Source organism: Chiloscyllium punctatum, chromosome 25 (assembly GCF_047496795.1).
Source record: "Chiloscyllium punctatum isolate Juve2018m chromosome 25, sChiPun1.3, whole genome shotgun sequence".
NCBI classification, from domain to species: Eukaryota; Metazoa; Chordata; class Chondrichthyes; order Orectolobiformes; family Hemiscylliidae; genus Chiloscyllium; species Chiloscyllium punctatum.
In genome coordinates, this window is record NC_092763.1 from 60,632,704 (window position 1) to 60,655,337 (window position 22,634).

The window sequence follows — 22,634 nt, forward strand, 5'->3', positions numbered from 1 at the left end:
AGATTTTGAACAAGCAATTAAGAAATGACTATTTAATTCCAGGTGATGTGGAACTTCTGCATCAGTTTGATGACTTCAGAGATGGTGATATCCCCATGCATTTTTCCCTTTTGTTTGAGAGAGAGGGGTTAAGGGGCTTGTAAAGTACTGTCAAAGTAGTCTTGCTAAGTTGCTGAAAATGACACACATTGCTGCCACTACATACCAGCAACATATAGCATAAGTGCCTTCAGATGGCAGATCAGGTGCTAAACAGAGTTACTTTGTAGTGGATGTCATCAAACCTATTGAAGTGCTGAACTGATGACTTCAATTCCAAGCAGACAGCATTCCATCACAATTCACCACCAGTATGAACCAAGTGAGAACAGGCTTTGAGGAATGAATTGGTGAGTTAATTACTGCAGAATTTCAGTTTGTGACCACAGCCCTTGGAGTCACAGTATTTATGCTGCTGCTCCAGTTAATGCCCTGATAATTGTGTTAGGGCTGCCCATGGAAGAACAGCAAAAAAAAAATCAACAGTCCCAACAAGCTTGTAGTACATGTTTATCAGAAATTGAAGTGTGTGGAAGAGGATTGTGTTCTCAGCACTTAAAACAATAGCTGCCGGTTCAAGATTGAATGTGAACATTCTTTGTTGACTGTGGCATGCTGGAAAAGCACAGCAGGTCAGGCAGCATCCAAGGAGCAGGAGAATCGACATTTTGGGCAAACGCCCTTCATCAGGAATTCCAAGGAATGTGCAATCTTTCCCTATCCTAAAGGGAAGAACGTTTCCCACCAATTAGATGTTTCACATAAATTTTTCTAATCAGTTAGGATACAAGTTTTAATTAAGATTAGATTCCCTAAAGTGTGGAAACAGGCCCTTCAGCCCAAGTCCACACCAACCCTCTGAAGAGCAACCACCCAGACCCATTTAGCCCTCACTAATGTACCTAACACTATAGGCAATTTAGCATGGCCAATTCACCTAAGCTGCACATCTTTGGATTGTGGGAGGAAATCCACGCAGACGAGAACGTGCAAACTCCACATAGACAGACAGAGATGGAAAATCGAACCCAGGTCCCTGGTGCTGTGAGGCAGCAGTGCTAAAATTCAAGATCATAGATATAGACATCAGAATATCTTATTGAGAGAGCGTAAAAACAAGAAAATTAGGAAAGTTTAAAAATTACAAGGGCCTTCTCATTATGGTCCTACTTGAGATATGAAAAGGTCATTGGTAGTCATAGAGAGCTCAGTTTCTATCATGCCAAAAAGAGCCTATTCAGATCACGGCAACAAGTGATCACTTTGATGTACTGGAAACCCAATCGTAGTTAAACAAACCAGTACTAATTAACCAACAGTGTACACAGGGAGGAAGTATGTGCCACCCTGTTAATGTTACAAGAAAAACTATGAGACAATTTACTTGCATTTAAGATCAGAGGGCCATTGACTTTCTTCCAATGATGATTAAGGGGGTAATTGACCCTCATGTCAAGGCCAGATTCAGGATAGTCTTTGGCCTCTCCCTGCATTGTACTGGTAGATGCATGAATAAGTTACACGCCTTGAACTCTGCTGTCTCCTGAAAATTTATTACTCCCTCCAACAGTTTGTAACACCCAGGATGTTGGTAATGGGGATTCTGCAACAACAATATTTATTGAAAATCAAGGAGAGATGGCCAGATTTTCTTTATTGGAGTTTTCCACAATCTGGCATTTGGATAGCACCAATGTTGTTTGTTATTTAATTGTCCAAGTCGGAACGCTGTTCACATCTTGCTGCATGTCAGCAAAGTCTACTCATCTGAGGAGGGGTGTTTGGTACTCAACATTGGATGATCAGTCATCTTTAAACGTGATCACTTTGGCCTTATGTTCGATTGAAGGTCATTGATGTAACAGTTGGAAGTGTTGTACTCCTGCAGCGATGTCCTTTCACAGGGATGACTGCCCTCCAACAAATTTCCTTTGTGCTCAGCATGATTCTAACCAGTTAGTTTAAGTTTTGCTAGGGATCCTCAATGGTTCACTGGAGTCAATGCAATCTTGAAGTTAACAGCTGTTTCTCTCAAACACTCTGAAGAGTCATAGTGGACTCAAAACATTAACTCTGCTTCTTTCTCCAATCCTTGTGAGTTTCTAATACATGCTATAATAAAATTATAGCAATGTGTCAAATTGGAATTGCCTGTTGTGGGCAAGATGAACTTTGGTAGATACACAACACGGAATACGGTCAGTGTTGCAGTTTACCATGAGTTAATTTAGAGCCACCTATATTAAGCTGAAAAGAAAACAGTGTGGCGGAGAAAGTGTTACCAAGAGTTTGATGCTACCTACCCTGCTAAGCATTGTTGATTTTTAACCAAAAAAAATTTGAAGTTTTCACTCACATGTACAACAGGAAAGGTTGGCTCATTTCCTTCTTCAAATTCATAGAAAGTGACAGTTTCTTCAGTAGCTCTTGGTTCCTCCTCACTCTCTGTTATATAGCCAAACTGGCAATCCTTGTTAACATACTGAACAGGTTTGCGACTTCTGCTATAAGAGCTTGTAGAAAATAGGATAAAGTTCACAAGGTACAATTAATTGCACTAAAAGATTACAGCAAAGCCAATTGAGGCACAGCACAAAGATTAAATAACCCTCTGAAATACGTCCACTATTACTTGTACATTATCCACAATGAATCAAAACAAATACTCTTGTTGCAAATTATGTTTACACTTATTTTAACCTTTTTGTAGAAACACCCACCAAAAATCACTCAATTAATTCTGAAATCTTTTTATGACAACCAGCTGCACAAAGCCTCCTCATGCAAGAGTGCACATCCACTTCTCGACTCAAATAATCTACTACCCAAAGCTGCAAACTTTTAGCCAGCTGGAAGAATTGGGAACATAGTCAAGGCAGCAGAAGTCAAGGCAGCAGAAGTCAGCTTTGTTAGGATAAAAATGGAAATTATACAGATTGCCATCTGGTCTTGCAAAAATGGATTTGCAATGATCTGAAAACATTATATAACAAGGAAGGAGAACACTTGGCATGGTGAAAGTATGCACTCTATGTTAACTTTATCATTTGCCCTATTTCCTGATGTTAACAGATGCTTTATATAAAAAAAGGTTCCAGGACCTAAATTTATCTCTTCACCAAAATCAGTCATACTTTTGCACTGTGCTTTTTGTCAAAAACTGGTCTGAGTTTGGGATATATTGTTTACAGACTAAAAAAAAATTAATAAAATGCTGGAAAAAAAACTCAGCTGGCAGCATCTGTGGAGAGAAAGCAGAATTGATGTTTTGGGTCCAGTGACCCTCCTTCAGAACAATTACTTCACCCCTTTCTGTGGAGGAGAAAAATGCAGGATTTCCCAATATGCCTGCCCTTCACCTCTTCTCTAAAATATGATTTTCTTCAACCTTTCCATATTCAAGTTACCCCACATTCTTTCCCATCAAGGAAAAGCTGAATTCCAGAGATGTGGTGAAAGTAATGTCCCTGGGCATCAAGGAGCCCTGACAAAACTAGAGACAGAGAGCATTTGGGGCAGGGGGTGCAATGTTCTATTGATTGAAGTCATATCAACCACAAAGCAAGATAATTATAGTTGCTTGAGATCAGTTATCCCAGCTCTAGCACATTACAGGAGTTCCTCAGGGCAGTGCCCACTTTCAGGTATTTCAATGACCTTTCCGGAAAATCACTATTGCACCACGTTCAGTGCAATTCCCAGTGCCTCAGATACTGAAGCAGTCTATGCCCAAATGCAGGAGTTGGGCAATACCAAAGCTTTGTTCTTAAATGACCAGTAACATTCAAGCCACACAAATATCAGGCAATGAACATCTGACAAGACAGAGTGAAACTGCCACCCCTTGATATTCAATGACATCACCACTGAATCTCCCATCTGACATTGGAGGTTTACCATGGACCAGAAAGTGAACTAGCAATATAAATACTGCGGCTTGGGAGGAGGTCGGAGACTAGGAATCCTGCAGCGAGTGACCCAATCTGACTCAAAACCCTGTCCACACACATTGCACAAGAATATGCAGAATAGTCCCCACTTGCCTGGGCAAACAGCTCCAAATGTTTATCATCCAGGTCAAAGCAACCCACCTGAATAACATCTTATTCACCACCATAAAATACTCATTTCCTCTGCTATTGGCATATTGTGACAACAATGCATGCCATCTATAACTTGCACCGCAACAAGTCAAAATCCTTTGACACCACCTTCCAAAACCCCAACTTTTACCACCCAGAATTAGGGTAGCAAACAAAAGGGAACATCACTTCTCAAATATGCATATTTACTTGGACCTTTATCACTGTTCCTTCGCAATTGATGGGTCAAAACATGAACTTACTAACACTATGTGGACAGCAAAGACATCAAAAGACCACTCACCATCACCTTTACAGCTATTAGTAATGGCCCTGCAGTGATACCCAGATTTTATGAATTTAAAAGGTGCACTTAGATACAGTACCATAAAATTCCCACCTTTCATTCAACTGTAGAATAGGAGGATTGAAACAAAAATTAAAGTAAGCAAAATGAGACAACGTCAACTAGAAATAACCTTTTCAATTAGAAAGATGTGTATGATTTAAAAACTCACCCTTTTCCCTCTCTAGAGTGGCCAAATTTGTGACTTATCTCCAGTTTTAATTTTTGAAACTTTCAATTTGATTAGCATCTGAACAGTATTGGTAAAGACCTTGCAAACCAGGCAATTATTGGTCCTTTTCATTATTATAGAAGGATTAGAGAAAATGACAGACTACAATACTTTAAAGTAATATAGGTAATTCCAGAAATACATGACAAATGGCAGCACATGAAAGCGCTTCTTTCGTACTTAGTACTTAAAATACTCAGCATAACCTAGGAAACCATCTTTCTGCTATCAAATACTAAGCTACATTCTGTACTACTTATAATTAATGACATTTGAGTGTGGCAGAAAAGTGCTCATCTCACCCATAACTAAATGGCTAGAATCCTAACATTATGGGTTTGCAATTTTGTAGACATTTCAAAACAATAGATTAAACATATTACCGAGATCTATAGGCGAAATTGTCATAATGTTGAAAACATCCCTTTCCTGAGCCAGAAAAGCCATAGATGTAGTCAGGATCAACAAAGCCATGTTGACCCACAAATCGAGTAGCTGGATTCCTGGAAGAGGAAATAGAAAACATTCTTTATCCCCCACACACAAAATGTCTCAAAATTTCACAAACACTGGGAAATACTTTCAAGCTCATCAAATTTCTGGTGACGAGTGTTTGCTCATTACTCCCACTTCGCTGTCTAACACCCCACTCTGCAACTGGTGGAATTAAAAATATGTTCATTTCACAGTGCACAAACTCCATTATAACAAGTTTTTCTCCTGGATCAATGATGTTTCAATTATTACCCTCATTTTAACAAGCTTCATTACAATATTCAATGTAAAATTAAGGCTCAAGTTCTCAACCTGTGTTCTTTAATGCACATTGGGTGGGGTGTGCATTATATCTGCTCAAAGATAGATGGCATTTCATGATGGAACACAATCTAAAATCAAAATTTGAAATGGTACACATGGCCAGTTTGAGTCTCAGTAGTAACAACGGATTCCCCCCAAAGCCACAAAGATCTAAAACCTTACACTAGAAGCTTAAGTACTTGCTGTTTACAAACCGAGATGAAGCATAGTTGTTTCTGCCAGTTCTTTGAGGTGGAGGAGGGACCCTGTACTGATCATAAGGAGCAAAGTTGCCACTTTGAGTTGGAGGAAGAGAAGATCTTCCAGAAGGAAGATTGTTTTGCAGACGTGGAGGAAGCACAGGTTGACCCCTTCCATAAGCAAATGCCATAAAAACCTGTTTTCCACGAATCTTCTTCATAAATCGCCTGCGTGACTTTGGATCAAGGTCTGCAAAGAAACATTAGCTAGTCAAGAACAGAACTGAAAAAAATTTCTAATATTCATTTCCTTACAAAGTTGACTAGTATATTTCACTACTACTGTTTGCTCTTTCCCCAGAGTATAATATTGTTAAGAGAAAGAATCCGATTAAGAAATTAAAATCAAATAATTAATTAACTAAAGAAGAAAGTGGCAAAGTGGACACTGACACTATTTGGGCTGGATTTACACTAAGTACAGAGCAATTATGAAACAGAATACCCATTTAATTACCACCTTATTTGCAAAGATCTAGTTGGTAAAACATCTACACCGATGCTGCCAAAGGAAATGCAGTGCTTTGAGAGCTGCAAAGCTCCAGGCATGAATCACTAAAGTCAAATTTCAAGGTTTATTCTATTAATGAATTCTTCTTTACTAACCTAACTCAGAAACATATCCACTAGGTATCTTCTGATAATTTCCACCTTTTCTGTTTGAAACAATATTCCAGGCAGGAACCGGTGTCACTTGGGTCACAGGCTTCAGGTTTGCCAAAGGAACAGTGTGCCTGGGAGCAATTATTTTTTCGTCACAAGAACTTAAACATAAAACTTAAACATTCTTCTAAAAATATTTGCATTTGAAGCACATACAATACCATTTCTGAATTATTCACCTTTTAACACTGCAGATAGTTTGGACATCTTATATCCTCACATTCCTCTTCCACCCCCATCCCAAAGAAAAAAGTCAACAGGCAAAAAGACTGTCCAGAAGCTAGCCACAAACTGGTCACCCAAAATAAAAAGGAAAAAGATAATAAAATACTGAAGTTTACTGTCTTCCAGTTGCCTATCATAATCCCTTTACTCCTGAAAGCAGTATTGCCATGCAGTAGCATAATCCCACAAGCAACAGTCATCCTGCATTTCCTTGCTCAAACATCTTTCATGCATGTTGATTACACAGGTCACCACAGATGTGTTATCAATGCATTTCCACCTGAAGTTGGATCGCAAACAGAAGTGTTCACCGAATACATTTTGGGAGTGCAACATTGCTTTTTCATAGAACCGTGGAACTACACAGCAAATCCATCAATATTTTAAAATAAAAGATATGGTAGTATTTGGTATAACTTTTTCGCACAATTGAAAACCTAATTTAGAAATTTAACAGGATGGATAAAAAGGGGTCAAAGCATATCACCCAGAGAGAAGTTAATTGATTAAATAAACCTCAAAAGTCAATAGAAGAATAAACTTAATATAAAACCCACCAAAAGGAGACTAGTCAAGACCATTCTTTAGCTGATTTTATTTCCATTCAATTATTCAAACATTCTCTCAAACTATACCTCGGGGGTGAAGAATTGTTCTGACCCATTAAATATTCAAACCTCATTCCTTTTAACTTTCCTGCCTGATCATTTCCTCTTGCTGCAATCACTTTAGTTTTGCAGAAACATCTTACAGGACCATGTAATAATAGTACTTATTACTGGGGTCTTGGAATTTGGTTTCAGTTTGTTCAGCTTTCAGAAACAATTAGAGCCCCATAGTCTCCACTTCCACCGTTTGGTTTAATGGCCATATATTCTTTGTGAGCCATCACTTCAACCATACTATTTTATGATCTTAGATCAGATCTCTTGCTCAAGTCTTTCATCTTTCTGGCAAGTACAACCCTAGGTACCAAAGTCTGCCTTCATAGTTCAGTGATCTCATACTGATCTTCCCGAGAATCCACCCTTAAGTCAGGGAATCTAAAATATTTCAAATGAAGCCTAAAATCTGCAACATATCTGATCAGTATGGGGCTTTGTTCATTTTTAAGGATCACTCATCTTTCAGTGACAATTTCTGTATATACAAAGCATTGTTTTTCCACATCATAGAAGTCCATGGATCTAATCCAAGTTCATTCTAGACTTTTTAATTTTTAAAAAAAAGTGTTCAATTTCCAAATCTGATTTTCAAAAAAATCTGGTACCAATCCACTTTAAATGGGGTAGTCTAGAATGAAAATTGCTTTAAAATTCTTCCACACTCAGTTGCAACAAAATGAATTAAATACATGTGATTTTTCAAAGAAAAGAAGTCCTATTGCATGGATCAGATTCCCAGCCCAGATACAGGAGTCAAATTTTTAAAAATGAACACTGCAGCAAACTAGCTAACTTACCAATGAAAGTGCAACACCAAGGCTGTGCAAAGGAAGACAAACATTTCATTGCAGTTTGCACTAGGTGGTGCACCAGAATAGTTAACGAGCATGGAGACCACTGGCAAGCACTGAAGTGAAATGGCTTGCTGCTGATATGGAATGGAGGTTCAACTTTATTGTTGGGGGAGGGGATAAATGAAACAGGAATACAAGAATCTAGATAAACTAATGATTAGTAAAGTAAAATGCTATAGATGGCGCAAAATACACCTTAAAACAATAATTGCTGCAAATACTCAACAGCTCAGTCTGTATCTATGGAGAACAAAAAGAATCTCTTAAGTAAAGCTTTGTTGACTTGGATCATTAACTTACCTTCTCTTCAGATTATATCAGATTTGATGAATCCCAGTATTCCTTTTCATTTAAAATCACTAACTTTACCCTCATTACTGGTAATATTACTACATGACCAGCCACATTTTACAATACAACACTAAATTGGAGCTTGAAGTAAAAAAAATGTAAAGTTAAAATACTTGAAACAACTTCCAAGTTGGGGTGCTTTCATATTTTCCAAAACCTACCTTTGACGATAGTGGTATAGCTTCAAATCCATTACATCAGTCAGCATTAAAAAAAAATTGGTAATACAAGTGCACTTGATTCAATATCTTTCACTTTAAATTTTACACCATGCTTCACTGTAATAATATTTTCATTACTTTTTCAACACCCCTCCCCCGCACACACATTCCAGAAGCAATTGAAAAGTATTGCAAGTTTGGGTGTACTTTGTTTTGGCAACTGCAATCTAGCAAAAAGACGACTTACAATTTGGTAGAACTCCTATTAGGTACAACTCCAATTAGGTTTCCTACTCTCAAAACATGATGCTCATATAAAACAAATCAAGTCCGCTATGGAGGTTAAAAAAAAACAAATTCTTCTTTGCCACATCGTATGATTAAGTAATATTACTTAACTTGCAAAAACGCTGTTAATTACAGATGTTGAACCAATCAGCACTATGGCAGTCATAGTAAATAAAAGCTAACTTTTCAGCTAGTTCTTCTATGAAGACAGTCACCGAGTTGCCATCTTGGCCTGCTTCTTGTATATGAGCATTGTAGTATTTGTCTCCTTGCTCAAGTTTCACCTGCAGAAGGAATAACATTTCATTTAAAAAATATTAATGGTAAAAGTGATCTGAACTCCTTAAACAAAAACGGAAGCAATGACTGTCTGAGAAATTAAGCGTCATACAGCAATTCACCTTTAAAATACATGCAGAGCAAAACAAAAATTGCTCAATACAGAACTGTACTTCTATTTGAAACTGAATATTGAAGCTACATTGAAAACAAAAAAAGTGCTGGAAATCACAGGTCAGACAGTACCTATGGAGAGAAAGCAAGCGAATGCTTGGAATCTAAAAAAGGAATCAGATCCAAACAAGGGTCATCTAGACTCCCAGCATAAGCTTGCTTTTGCTCCATGGATACTGCCTGACCTGCTGTGATCTCCATTTTTTCAGTTAATGGAAGTTAGGATTCTTAACACTAACTTCAAAAGCCAAATCCAGTTATTATCTTGTGATTCCCCTTTTTCTATTCATTGCCTAGCTCCCCAACTTCATTTGAAATTAATGTTATAAAGATGGTGATAATATGCGCATTTCCACTAAGTTCCAAACATCAACTGCACTCAAGGAAGAAACTGGGACAACTATGCACATTGAGGTGACACTGCTAATAAGACAGACTTTCAAACTATTATTTTGAACAAATTCAAATACAGTAAACTATTATCTGGCACCTTTGGGATCAAGAGAGTGCCAACTGATCAAATATTCTGGATAATCAAGAGGCCCACAATATAACACACTAAGTAATAGAAAAATAAAGGGATATACACATCACATGCTCTATTTACAACATAAATCACAAAATTATAATGCAACTCTGCCTTAAATAAAAACAAACTTACTGGTAGAACCTTCTCACACTCACCCTCCCTAACATTGCAGGTACACCACAGTATTAAGGAGAAGTAATCTTGAAATTGATATTTTGTGTGGCCGTTCACTTGAACAACTTTATACCGAGATAAACAACTAAACTATAGTAATCGGACAGAAGGGAACTTTGAATTGAGGTATACATTTTGTTGATTTATCAGGAATGCCAATTAAAACAAAGTTTGCTATATTTACTTTGGTGATTCATCTAGGTTTAAACAATTTCTGCACTGCCATTCACAACTGTTACCTGATAATTTCTTATTTGCTTGTAATGGGACTGTGCTATAGTAAAATGGCTGCTTTATTTGTTGTGCCGCAGCACAAAGGTTGGCTGTGAACAATATCAAGAAAATAAAGTTATACAAATGCAAGGTTTTTTCACAAAATGTCATATTTGGTAGCTAACAGGATTGTGATTGTTTTTATTATATTAGCAGCAACAGAGAGACAGGCCCGTTCTGGACAGCCACAACTAGCAACAGCTTTAAAATCTACTGACCAAGAATATTCATTTGACAAAAACAAATTTAAAAATTAACATTTAAAATATATAATGGACTTAACATTTATCAAAGAGCATTTAGCACCTACCTGACATTTGTCACCTAAACAATATTGCCTTCCAGAAACCACCATGTAGTCCACCTTTTGCTGCTCTATAACAAAACATATGACTTTGTGAAAGAAGAATGCTGGTCATCTCCATGGCGAGATTTACTACAAATCCTCAAAAGAGGAAGCACAAATTGATCTAGACGTATGCTTTAAATAAAATTTAATACTTAGCAAAAATAAGCCAATTGAAAGGGCAGAGCTTCGGATTAGAAATAAGGTATGGGATGTTAAAGCAGAAGATTGTCCACCTGCCCCAAAACCCAAAAACTTTGGGACAACTATTTATGGTTTATACCTTTTCTGCTATCGAGCCAGACATCAAATTCCACATTGCGATAAATTTCTGAATCCAATGCCTTCAATACCTTAAAGGGAAATGGCATCTTTGATGGGCCATCAACATTCTGAAATACAGAAGTTAACTGAATGTTGGAACCAGTCTTCCAAAAAAATGACAGCAGGTAAATTATAACTTTGAAATTAGAGGAATAAAAATCTCCACGTGCAATCATAACTCTTATCACTCACAATGGGGTTCAGATTTTTCAATTCTTGGTACCTTTGCATTTTGAGCAAGATCATAAAAACAAACAAGTATTTCATCAAGAGGTTGAAAATGAAATTATATCATTTCCTCCATCATAATATCTGCAGTCATATAACCACTATCCTTGTTCATTTAAGCACTGAAAAAGGTAGCCACTGCAAGCTGCCTTGAAGAATCAAAATTGTCCTAAGGTAAACTAGTCAAGAAAATTGATCTGACGTGAAAAATCAAAAAAGGTGGTTACCAAATTCTTCAAATTGTCCTATTTCACAGATATTCCAAACAAAATGATTTTTGCCTGCTCCAAACTAAAATATTTAATCTGCTCCACCTTAAAATTCCAAAAGTAGTCTCTTCAAGCCAGGCATAACTTCAGAAGCAAAATATGGGAACACATTCAAAATGTGAAGCACTAAATGTGCAATGAGTTAATTACTCGAGAACATATGGGGAGATAAATCAAAGCACACATTGGAAGATCAAGCAGATTTCTGGCTGGACATAGCACCATTATCAAGAACATTCTAGAGTGTTTTAAACACTAACACAATGCATCTATGAGAAAGCTAACTACAGCTGGCTATATTGAAGCCAGTATTTTGTTTCCCCAAAACTAACTTCCCAATCATTTTACTTTTCATCACTCAAACATCTTTTACAAAATATATAACAAGTAGGAAAAAAACTGCAGCAACGGTGTTTCAATTCGGAAATTTTAGAAATGGTGTCACATGGAGTGGAAGATAACGTTAAAACACTATCACAAGAGCAAGTGAAAAAACAGCAAGAATTTTATATAACATTGGATTAGAACAATTACAAAGATAATTTAATGAAATCACAATTGTCCTACAGGACCTTAGGGCTGCTTCCTCACAGATTAAATCACCACCTGCCATCCGAGGGTCAACACACCTCAGGTGAATGGAGAGATTGAGAATGAATGAATAAATAAATAAACAAATGAATGAATGGATGAAATGATTTTATTAGTTGTATTCCAGAGAGTAAAAGAAACAGTAAAAAGGTGTTCCGATATTGCCACAATCGGACACCATTTTGAATAATTTGAAGAAAGGCAGCATTTGGTATGCTTGCCTTTATTCGTCAGAGCACTAATTATAGGAGTTGGGAGGTCATGGTACGGCTGTACATGACATCGGTTGAGCCATTTTTGGAATAGTGCGCGCAATTCTGGTCTCCCTCCCACAGGAAGGATGTTGTGAAACTTGAAAGGGCTCAGAAAGGATTTACAAGGATGTTGCCAGGGTTGGAGGGTTTGAGCTATAGGGAAAGGCTTAAGCATTTTTCCCTGGAGCAGAGGCTAAGGGGTGACCTTTTGGAGGTTTATAAAATCATGAGGGGCATGGATAGGGTGAATAGCCAAGATCTTTTCCCCAGGATAAGGAAAGGAAGTCCACAGAAAATGCAGTCAAATGGTCCAAAATACATGATAAGCAGGAAATACAGCCACTGTGTGTGGATTCTTCAGCACAGTCCTATTCTACACAGTAGAGAGTGGACTCCTGTTCATATCATGTCAGAATCCCTTCAGTGTGGGAACAGGCCATTTGGTCTATCGAGTCCACATGCTCCCCCCACCCCATCCCTTTAACTCTATGCTTTCCATGACCAATCCACCTAACCTGCACACCTTTGGACTGTGAGAGAAAAAAGGAGCATCCAAAGGAAACTAATGACGACACAGGGTCAATACGCAAACTCCACACAGACAGTTGCCAGAGTGTGAAATCAAACCCAGATCTCTGGCTCTGAAGCAGCAGGATTAACCACTGAACCATGGTACTGTCTCATCCAAGAGGGTCAGCACACATTGGAAGGAACACAATGAGCTATCGACAAGTGCACTTGACCACATTCCACATCATGCTGTCTGCCACCCCTTCAGCACAACCTTAAATGGTTGTAAAGAAAGGCAACTAACATCTTAGAACCAATAAGGCCACCAGTGCAGGTGGAATCCCAAACTAAATATTTATATGGCAGAGAAACACTTAGCACATGCAGCTTGCCTAATCTTCCTCACTGGAAGGTGGTGAGCATGGGACACAGCATAATTGGAACCATCAAGGGCGACAAAAAAAAAAGCACAGAGGGTCATCGCTGCCAAAGGGCAGGTCATAGCAAGAATTAAATGGCCTCTTCCCTATGGCAGAAGAACTCCTACCAGAGTCACAATGTAGACTGTGCATCAACACACACCCTGGACGGATCACCATGGCAAGACAAGTCCAACAAAAGCCAGACACCTGGAAATGAGATCTATTCCAACCTCTCAAAAATGTGAGGAGCTTGATTAATTTCGAGTTTATTAACTTGCCCAAATTTTTTTCATTACAAAGTTATGAATCTTAATACCTTTGTTTCTTCTGCACTGGGTTTTGCCATTTTCTCCTCTGGAGAGGCCTCGTGTTCACTATTTTCTGCACCATTCCTCCTAAGCAGACAAAAAAAAATGTTTGTCTGAAGTAGTGCAAACCATGTCACTACAACATAGAAACCTTTGATTTAAAACAAGCTATGCACTGTGATTCTGGAATAAACTCCATAACCTATTTGTCCAAATTAGTCTATAAGTTGGCAAACAGTACTTTACATGAACCCATCACATGAAAATGTATAATGTAGTCAGGTGCACTTAATTGATATAATATTCTGCAATAACATGAATACAATATCCTAGCCAATTTAATATATCACCTTGCTGGATGCTGACAACTTCGGTTTTCTGCCTTTTTAGCTGCTACTTTTGTGGGAACTCTACAAGGATTGCAGCTTTTACTGCCAAAGGTTAATTGCCCTATTACTGGAAACATTGTAACTTGAGCAGAAGGTCATTTGACTCACTGAAATAGCACAGTTTGACCATCTTGGCTGATCCTCTAACTCGATGTTGTACTCAGACTTTCTTCATACCACTTTATTCTACAGACTAAAATGCAATCAGTGACCCCACAGCCATCTGTGGTGGAGGATTCCACAGGTTCACCACCTCCTGACCGAAGAAATTCCTTATCTCAGTTCAAAAGGGTCTACCTGCAACCATGAGCTCTTATTCTGGACCTGTGGCCAGGGAAAACAATCCCTGCATCCAGTATCAAACAAAAGTTGCTGGAAAAGCTCAGTGAGTCTGGCAGCATCTGTGAAAAGAAATCAGAGTTAATGTTTCGGGTCTGCTGACCCTTCCTCAGAACCTGCATCCAGTCTGTCCAGCTGTTAAAATTTGTTTCAATAAATCTTATTAATCCACTGCAGTTTAAAATACAGAGCAGTCAACCTAGTCTCTCCTCAAAAGGAAACCTGAAGTCAGTCTGGTAGGCGTTCATTGCACTCCGCCTATAGCAGGTGCATCATCCTTCCTCAGGTAAAGGAGACCAAACAGCATATGTACTGTATGTAAAGCACTACTGGCACAATTTCACCAAGGACCTATACAATTGCAATTAGGACTCCTTGCTCCTGTAGTCAAACCATCCTGCAATGGCAGCCAACATAGCGCTTTCCCTTAACTGCTTTCTGCAAATGATTGCTTGCTTTGTGACCAGTACTTTTGACTTTGAAAATCTAACTGCTGCTATGAATACAAAGTTTAAAAAAGGTGATAATGCATTTGAACTGGTCCCATACTTCCAGTCCAAATAGGAGTTGCGACGAGGATCACATAGGCTGCTTCAAATTCTGCGAGGAGAAAGGGAGGACTGCAGATGCTGGAGATCAGAGCTGAAAACATGTTGCTGGAAAAGCGCAGGTCAGGCAGCATCCAACGAGGAGAATCGACGTTTCAGGCATGAGCCCGAAGGGCTCCTGAAGAAGGCTGAAGCTCCTGAAGAAGGGTTCATGCCAGAAATGTCGATTCTCCTGCTCCTTGGATGCTGCCTGACCTGCTGCGCTTTTCCAGCAACACATTTTCAGCTGCTTCAAATTCTGCCTCAAGTAATTCGCATGACTGTGATAATGGGGGACAGAGCAGCCCAGAGTGAAACGTATTGAGAATAGGATGTAAAATGTTCACACCTTTAAAAAAAAAGCAAAAGCAACTGGTTAACCAAGGACAAACTTTCAGACTTCAGGTGTCTGAATACAGAGAGTGGAGATTAGATTCCCTACAGTGTAGGAACTGGCCCTTTGGCACAAGTCCATACTGACCTTCTGAAGACTGGGTGGATTAACTCAGACTTATTTCCCTACATTTACCCCAACTAATACACCTCACACTATGGGCAACTGAGCATGGCCAATTCACCTGACCTATTTTCTGGAATGTGGGAGGAAACATCATGAGCAATATAGAAAAATGTAAACTTTTATCACAGCATTGCCAGAGTGCACAAGATGTCAGATGATCAGGATAGAATTGGGAATAATTCCTGCAGTAGGCTTAAGTTTTTTTTAAGTAAAAACAATGACTGCAGATGCTGGAAACCAGATTCTGGATTAGTGGCGCTGGAAGAGCACAGCAGTTCGGGCAGCATCCGAGGATGCTGCCCGAACTGCTGTGCTCTTCCAGCGCCACTAATCCAGAATTAAGTTTTTTTTTGTTGTGACTTAATGAAACAGGGAGAAGCAAACCCATGGGAATAATATTGGACTGGTCATTCTGCAGCGAGCAGACCCGAAAGAGAAATGTGGCATCAGGTCTACAGCAGTGCTCTGGTCTTGTTTGTTTGATGTTCTACAGCATCCAAAAAATCAACTTTGATCTGCTTAAACCTTTAGAAATGTACCTACATCAACCTGAAATAGATTTCAGCCATTTTGGAACATCACTAGGTAACAATTTTACAATGGACTTTATGAGAAAATGATTAATGGAGTGTCAAAAATTTCTCATTGTAGCAGTCTTTCCAACATTCCTGCTAAATCAATTACAGCAGTATGCCACTGTTTACTTGACTAATAGTATTACTGAGTCACATGCTGGAATACAAAGCTAATCAATATGATGCTATTATTGCAACACCTACCCCTAAAACAGAAAATAAAACATGTAAATCAGAAGTTAGCCATAGTAGTATTGTTTTTGGAAAAGCTTTGTTCACCAAACCTCAAACTGTCTTCACGACTTGAGCCCAAGACCCCGAACAGCAAAACTAGATAAGTGTGTTAGGCGTAGGGGAATGGGTCTGGGTGCATTGCTCTTCGGAGGGTCGGTGTGGACTTGTTGGGCCGAAGGGGCCGTTTCCACACTGTAGGGAATCTAATCTAATAACTTACCTCACCAACAGCTCATTGATTTTTTAAAAAATAGCTTGTTAAATATGCACTCCAAATTGATAAGCTAGGAAATTCACATACTGCACAACTTTTTCAGGAAGATATTCAGTATCACCATTGCTTTGGCAGTTACTGCTCTTTCTGGTTTTCTTGCCATGACTGCGGAACAACTCCACTGCTGCTCGTAATTCTTCTTCATCCACTCCAAAGACATCTCTGTACAGCACTTCATATACAATTGCTGAAATATATGCATTTATTGCATTTAGTTAATTTCAACAACTACAGGCTACACAGCTTAACTTTGGTGCTAAGAAAATAGACAAACAATAATCTGGAACAAAATTGAACTGTCATATAAATAAATGTAGGTTAATCAAGGAAAGCCAGCATAGATTCTTGAGAAAGTAGTGCAAAACTAACTTCAATTTAGAAGCAATAAGAGGGGGTGATGCAAACAGTGCTGTTAATGTGATATACAAGGACTTCTAAAAGGCACTTGATACAATGCCACAGACTTGACAACAAAGTTATAGCTCATGGAATAAAAAAAGGACACAAAATTAGGTCAGTGACAGGAATAAAACAAACAGTCTTGGTTAATAGAGGTTTTTCAGGATACAGGAATATTTGTAGCAGAAATCCCCTTGCCCCTCACCACATTCCCGAAATCTATGTTTCCAACCGAATGAGGCAAAGTGGTCTTTGATTGAATTCTGGGAATATTTTTCACTTCTCAACTCCCCGCGGAAAAAAAACCCCACCTGTTAAATCATCTCAAGGATTGAAAACAAGGTTTCCTATTTTTCTTTTACTGAGTTTTACGTGCACCTCTATAATATGCCTCCAAATTTCCTGTCTTTTAATTATTTGGAGGCCTGAGTGTACACACTCAGTGTAACGGTTTTTGTAAAATCCTTCTCCAGTGCTTTTATAATTTGTGATCAATTCTGTTACCTCAACCAACACCAGACAACAACAGATCTTATTTAGCCAAAAGACAAACCTACCTTGACAAATGGCTGCATGCCCTTGAAACTGTTTCGTAAACACACTATCATAATGACCATTGTTGGAACAACAAAGTGAGATCTTTTTAAAAAAAAAGAAACATTTCATTTTTTTGTTAATCTTGCAACATTTAAATAAAATCCAAAGTGAAGTCAATAAACATGATCTAAAATCTATGGAGAATCAGTAAGCTCAAAATACTGAAGATGTTGGAAATCAAACATTAACTTTATTTTCATAAATGATGCCTGATCTGCATATTTCCAATATTTTGTTTTTATTTAGGAGGCAGTTAAGTTTTAAATGTTTACTTTGCACCTTATACTCACCTTCATCACGCACCCCCCCCCCACCCTCCCCAATTCCCAGAAATACTATCCCTCCCACTCAATTTTTTAAAATAAGTGTCACAAACTTGTGGACCAGATCAAATCCCCTCAAAACAGAGACAGCCTAGGCCCTAACTTTTATCTTATTTAAAAGGTAGTGTAAGGTATCTCAGATATGATTCAATTGGTCAAGCTACTTATTTTGCTTCCCATCGAGCAGACACCTCAGCACCATGTTTATCTAACCTCCCACCCCACCCTTCAAAAAGGAGGGGAGCAAACAAATCCCTCCTACAGGCCCATCTTGTCACAAACTGAGCACAGATAAAATAAGAACAGGAGAAGTGTGCAAGATACCAGCTGGAAAAATATGCATGCTCATTTGTAACAAAACCCTTTCCTTTTAATAATGAGGTGAACAGTTTGGTTCTACCAACCTTCAACTGCTGCATAAACACTTGGGCTCAGAACAGAATGAGCCAAGTAAAACCATCTCCTATTGTCAACTCTGGGCTTATCCTCTCTAGAGGATTGTCACTGTTCTTACATTGAAGCCTTGTTGAAAGGCACAATGAGGATCTTGGGGCATTGTCATTCACACCCTCATGGAACACCAATTGTTCTGTAGCCATGGCTCAGTAATCGCTACTATCTTTCCTGCATTAGCCAGCAGTCTTAGAAGATAGCAATAGATAGAGAATAGATAATTTAAAGCAACACAGAATAACTTTAATCCTGAGTCTAAGCAAAACTTTACCTGATTTTGGCTGTCCATGCATACCCAAATGTTCACTGATTATCTAAACAACTAGAACTTTGGACAAGTAGTGCACAGTTCTCCACTAACCAAATTTAAGGGGGTCACAAGCAAGCAATACATTTCAGGTTCAAAGTTCTGTTTCATTAGAATCAGGCTTTCTTTACTTAATTATTAGGAAAGTCAATGCATGATTTCCATACTTGATTTAAATTTACATTTAGTGCTTAAAAACTAATCAGCCTATTGATAAACACTGAGAACAAGGCTATGAACAGCTTGAAACAAGAATTAGGACTAGCACAATTCCTAACAAGAGTCAAGAAATTTTAAGAGCTGTTCCTTACGTTTAAAAATATTTAGGGCAGCAGAGTGCAGGAGACCTGTATTCAACTCCAGCCTTGGATGACTGTGTGGAGTTTGCATGTTCTCCCCATGTCTCTGTTTTCTTCCATAGTCCAAAGATGTGCAGGTTAGTTGGATTGGCCATGCTAAAAATTGCCCTGTAGTGTCCAGTTTAGTTGGGTTAACCATGGTAAAAACCCACGTGGAGTTGAGAGAATGGGATGGGAGTAGCGTTGGTGCAGACTCAAAGGGCCAAATAGTCGCTTTCTGCACTGCAGTGATTCTATGGTTCTATATTTGCTTTAATATAATGATGTATATTACAACATGAAATGTGTTGATAAATTAATGGTATAAAAATGACAATCTTCTCCAAGAAATGCAAGTCAAACAATACTGAATTACCTTCCCACTGTTTTGATAATTTCTAGAAAAATTCAACTTCAAAAAGATAATTGCGTATTTGCTTTTACTTCGAAATCAAATATAAACAAAAGACAGTGCAAACAGGCAAAAGCAAACCAAATTCCTATTGTTGAGCATTCACAGTTCAGAAGGGCAAATTAAGACCTTAAGCAAATTATGTATTTTATTCAGTATTATATGCATTAAAAGTTTCTGGAGAGTAAACTAAAGACTATAAATTTTAAACAACCTTCAAAAAAAAGCGTAGATTCAAAGTCACCAAACAATCTTAGTAATTTGAGTAGTGGCTTCCCCAGATGCTTTTTGTGTTTATAAATAACCCAAGTTAGATAATGCACATACACCCATTGATATTACAAGTGAGAAGGAGGCTTCTCTTACCGTCTTCTCAAATCCATTATTTGTAGCTTGGATAGGTGGTTTTCCAGGATATCGGTAAATGAGAAAGTCACAACTTGACATTTGGAAAAAGAAGAAGTGAATTGATTATGTTATACAAGCAATATTAGCTTGTTTTCTATTTTGGTTAGAAAGCAAGCAATTTGCTGCAGACTGCACCTCCAAAGTCCATCCCCCTCAGTTTGGAGAGAGAGAAAAAGTTAACATTTCATGTCCACAGATGCTGACAGCTACTGAGTTTCTTAAGCCATCACTTTCATTTCAGACTTGGGACCAGGCCCTTGCGGAAACAGGATTTTCTGGACCTTGGGAGGCTCTATACCCAATACAGCCCCCGGGCTCCAAATTTATGCTATCCCCTCAAATGGGATTGAAGTCCACTGGCAGTCAGTCATGCTCAGAGAGGATAAGGTCAGTTTCAAGGTCACCCTTCGGAACACCAGCATGTCATGATGCAGTCCTGAGTGCAACTTGACGGCAAGGGGAATGGAGAGAGATTAAGGAGGCACAATCTGCATCAATATCCTGCACATTAGTATTTCTTGTCCCAAATCACTACTTAGCCCATGAGCTTATCATGTATCATCTATTCAAGCATTTTATTGTAATTATGACAGTTCTGCAGTAGAGGGACTGAAGTCAGAAGGAAGAGTATGGAGGTTGTGGGCTCACCCAATAGAAGTCTTTAGGATAAATAAAAGGAGTTTGATTGGGTAAATGTGGAGTTTTTTGTAAATCCTTGTGGGGCAGCCAGAAACTGGTCATCCATTAGGATTTGAAGGGAATCTATCTTATCCAGTTTATATTGGATGTTGAATGCTATGACTGATAGTTGATGTGATATGGAAGCATTTAAGTGGGATCTAATTAAGTGCAAGCAAGGAAGAGAATGCTGATAAGACTAGAAGAGATGAGAGGAAGGCCCACTGCAGAATAAACCAGCATAGATTAATTGGGCCAAATTATTACCGTTAGCTGATAACAAGATGAGAACAGAATAGAGATTATAGGATAGAAAAGTATAAAATATTAAATATCACTATATCTAATAAAGCAGGACTTTCAAGTTGAAACATTTCTTGGAAAGGATTAGTAATACCAAATTATTGGCCACAAATTTTAAAGGCTAAAAAAACAAAAACACCTGGCATGGAAGCTACTTGAAAATGTGACTAATTTCAAACCAAAAGCACTTTATTGTTTAGAGCAAGATAACATTCAACATTTCTAGTCATAGACAAACTCTTCTCTGCATCTCCCTCAATTAATTCAAACATTCTTGCACAACATTACCTCAAACTTCTGTTTTAAATCCAAATCCTATGGGATTTGCTAATGAAGTCTACAGACATATCTTTCACTTAAGATCTTCCCAAATGGACATTTACTGGAACTAACACCTCTCATATCACTTGGACTCATTTCCAACCAACAGATCAGAATTTTGATCATCTTGTGGCAAGTAAATGTTTAAGCTAACATACCAGATAACCCCAGTTTCTGGCCTAACTAAATATCCATTCTGCCAGATATGAATGGAAAATTACAATAGTTAAAATACCAGTCTCGGACTTTTAAGGTAAGCTATTGCCAGAACTGGAGGTTTTTTTGATATGCATTTGGATAGGCTGGTGTTGTTTTGTTTGAAAGAGGAAGTAAGAGTTGATTTAACCAAGACATATTGAAGAGGGGATCGGATAGCATGGATAGGACAAGATAGATCTACGGCCTTCACAGATGTTATAAGTAATCAGCAAACGTATCGATTGGGGGTGTTAAAATATCCTGCCTCCAGAACAAAGATCTGAAACTCATTGCCCAAAAATGTTGGTTGTTAGGATAGAAAGGAAATGAGTGGGGCAAGTCTACACTGGTCTGCCATGATCTCTACCATAAAGATACACATACTGTAGGCTAACCATCAACTCTTCAAGAATGTTGCACACAACAGAGGCAGAAATCTTCACATTTTAAAAGTACTCTATTTAGAGAGACTCTTACAACGTAGGTTACAGATGAAGAGTCAGCAAGTTGGTAAGAAAACTTTTGATGATGGGCTGATTACTATGGGGTAGATTAGATTACTTACTGTGTGGAAACAAGCCCTTCGGCCCAACAAGTCCACACCGACCCTCCAAAGAGCAATCCACCCAGACCCATTCCCCTACATTTACCCCTTCAACTAACACTACGGGCAATTTAGCGTGGCCAATTCACCTAACCTGCACATTTTTGGACTGTGGGAGGAAACCAGAGCACCCGGAGGAAACCCACGCAGACACTGAGAACGTACAAACTCCAGAGAGACAGTTGCCTGAGGCGGGAATTGAACCCGGGTCTCTGGTGCTGTGAGGCAGCAGTGCTAATCACTGTGCTACCATGCTGCAGTTTTCCATGATTTAAGTCAAAGTTTCATTTCAAAACTCTCAGGATATGGGCATGACTGGCTGGGCCAGCATTTATTGCCCATGATGCTTACTGAGCATTAATGCTATCAACAATTGCTTTCAAGATGGTAGTGACTGCCATCTTCAACTACTGTAGTCCATGTGGTGTATGTACACCTAGTTTTGATAGAAAATTCTAAGACCTCCCCCCATTAGTAAGAGGGTGACAATATAATTCTGTTAGGATAGTCAGTTCACTTGCAGTGGGAATACACAAGGAGTAGTGTTCCCATTGCACCTGCTTCCTTTGTCTTTCTAGGTGGTAGCGTTAGCAGGTTTGGAAGCTGTTGAAGCAGGCTTATAAAATTGCTGTGCATCTTACAGACAGTACACATTGTTCACTCTTTACCATTGATACACAGTGCAGCAATGAACGTGATGAATGGATGCCTGCCTTTGTCCTGGTCAGTG

The 22,634-nt window shown here is 38.6% G+C and overlaps 1 protein-coding gene across 1 annotated transcript in view; it reads right to left on the reverse strand.

The window, feature by feature from the left end:
- Positions 1-22,634, reverse strand: part of alg13 (ALG13 UDP-N-acetylglucosaminyltransferase subunit) — an 80,014-nt gene that overhangs the window by 35,093 nt on the left and 22,287 nt on the right. The window contains exons 9-19 of the mRNA XM_072594665.1: positions 19,759-19,831; positions 17,520-17,601; positions 16,591-16,750; positions 13,654-13,732; positions 11,023-11,131; positions 10,704-10,768; positions 9,148-9,248; positions 6,364-6,491; positions 5,713-5,947; positions 5,083-5,202; positions 2,396-2,552 (exon numbers count right to left, since the gene is read on the reverse strand). Of these exons, the coding sequence (XP_072450766.1) occupies positions 2,396-2,552; positions 5,083-5,202; positions 5,713-5,947; positions 6,364-6,491; positions 9,148-9,248; positions 10,704-10,768; positions 11,023-11,131; positions 13,654-13,732; positions 16,591-16,750; positions 17,520-17,601; positions 19,759-19,831 (1,309 nt within the window). The remainder of the gene's footprint in view (positions 1-2,395; positions 2,553-5,082; positions 5,203-5,712; positions 5,948-6,363; positions 6,492-9,147; positions 9,249-10,703; positions 10,769-11,022; positions 11,132-13,653; positions 13,733-16,590; positions 16,751-17,519; positions 17,602-19,758; positions 19,832-22,634) is intronic.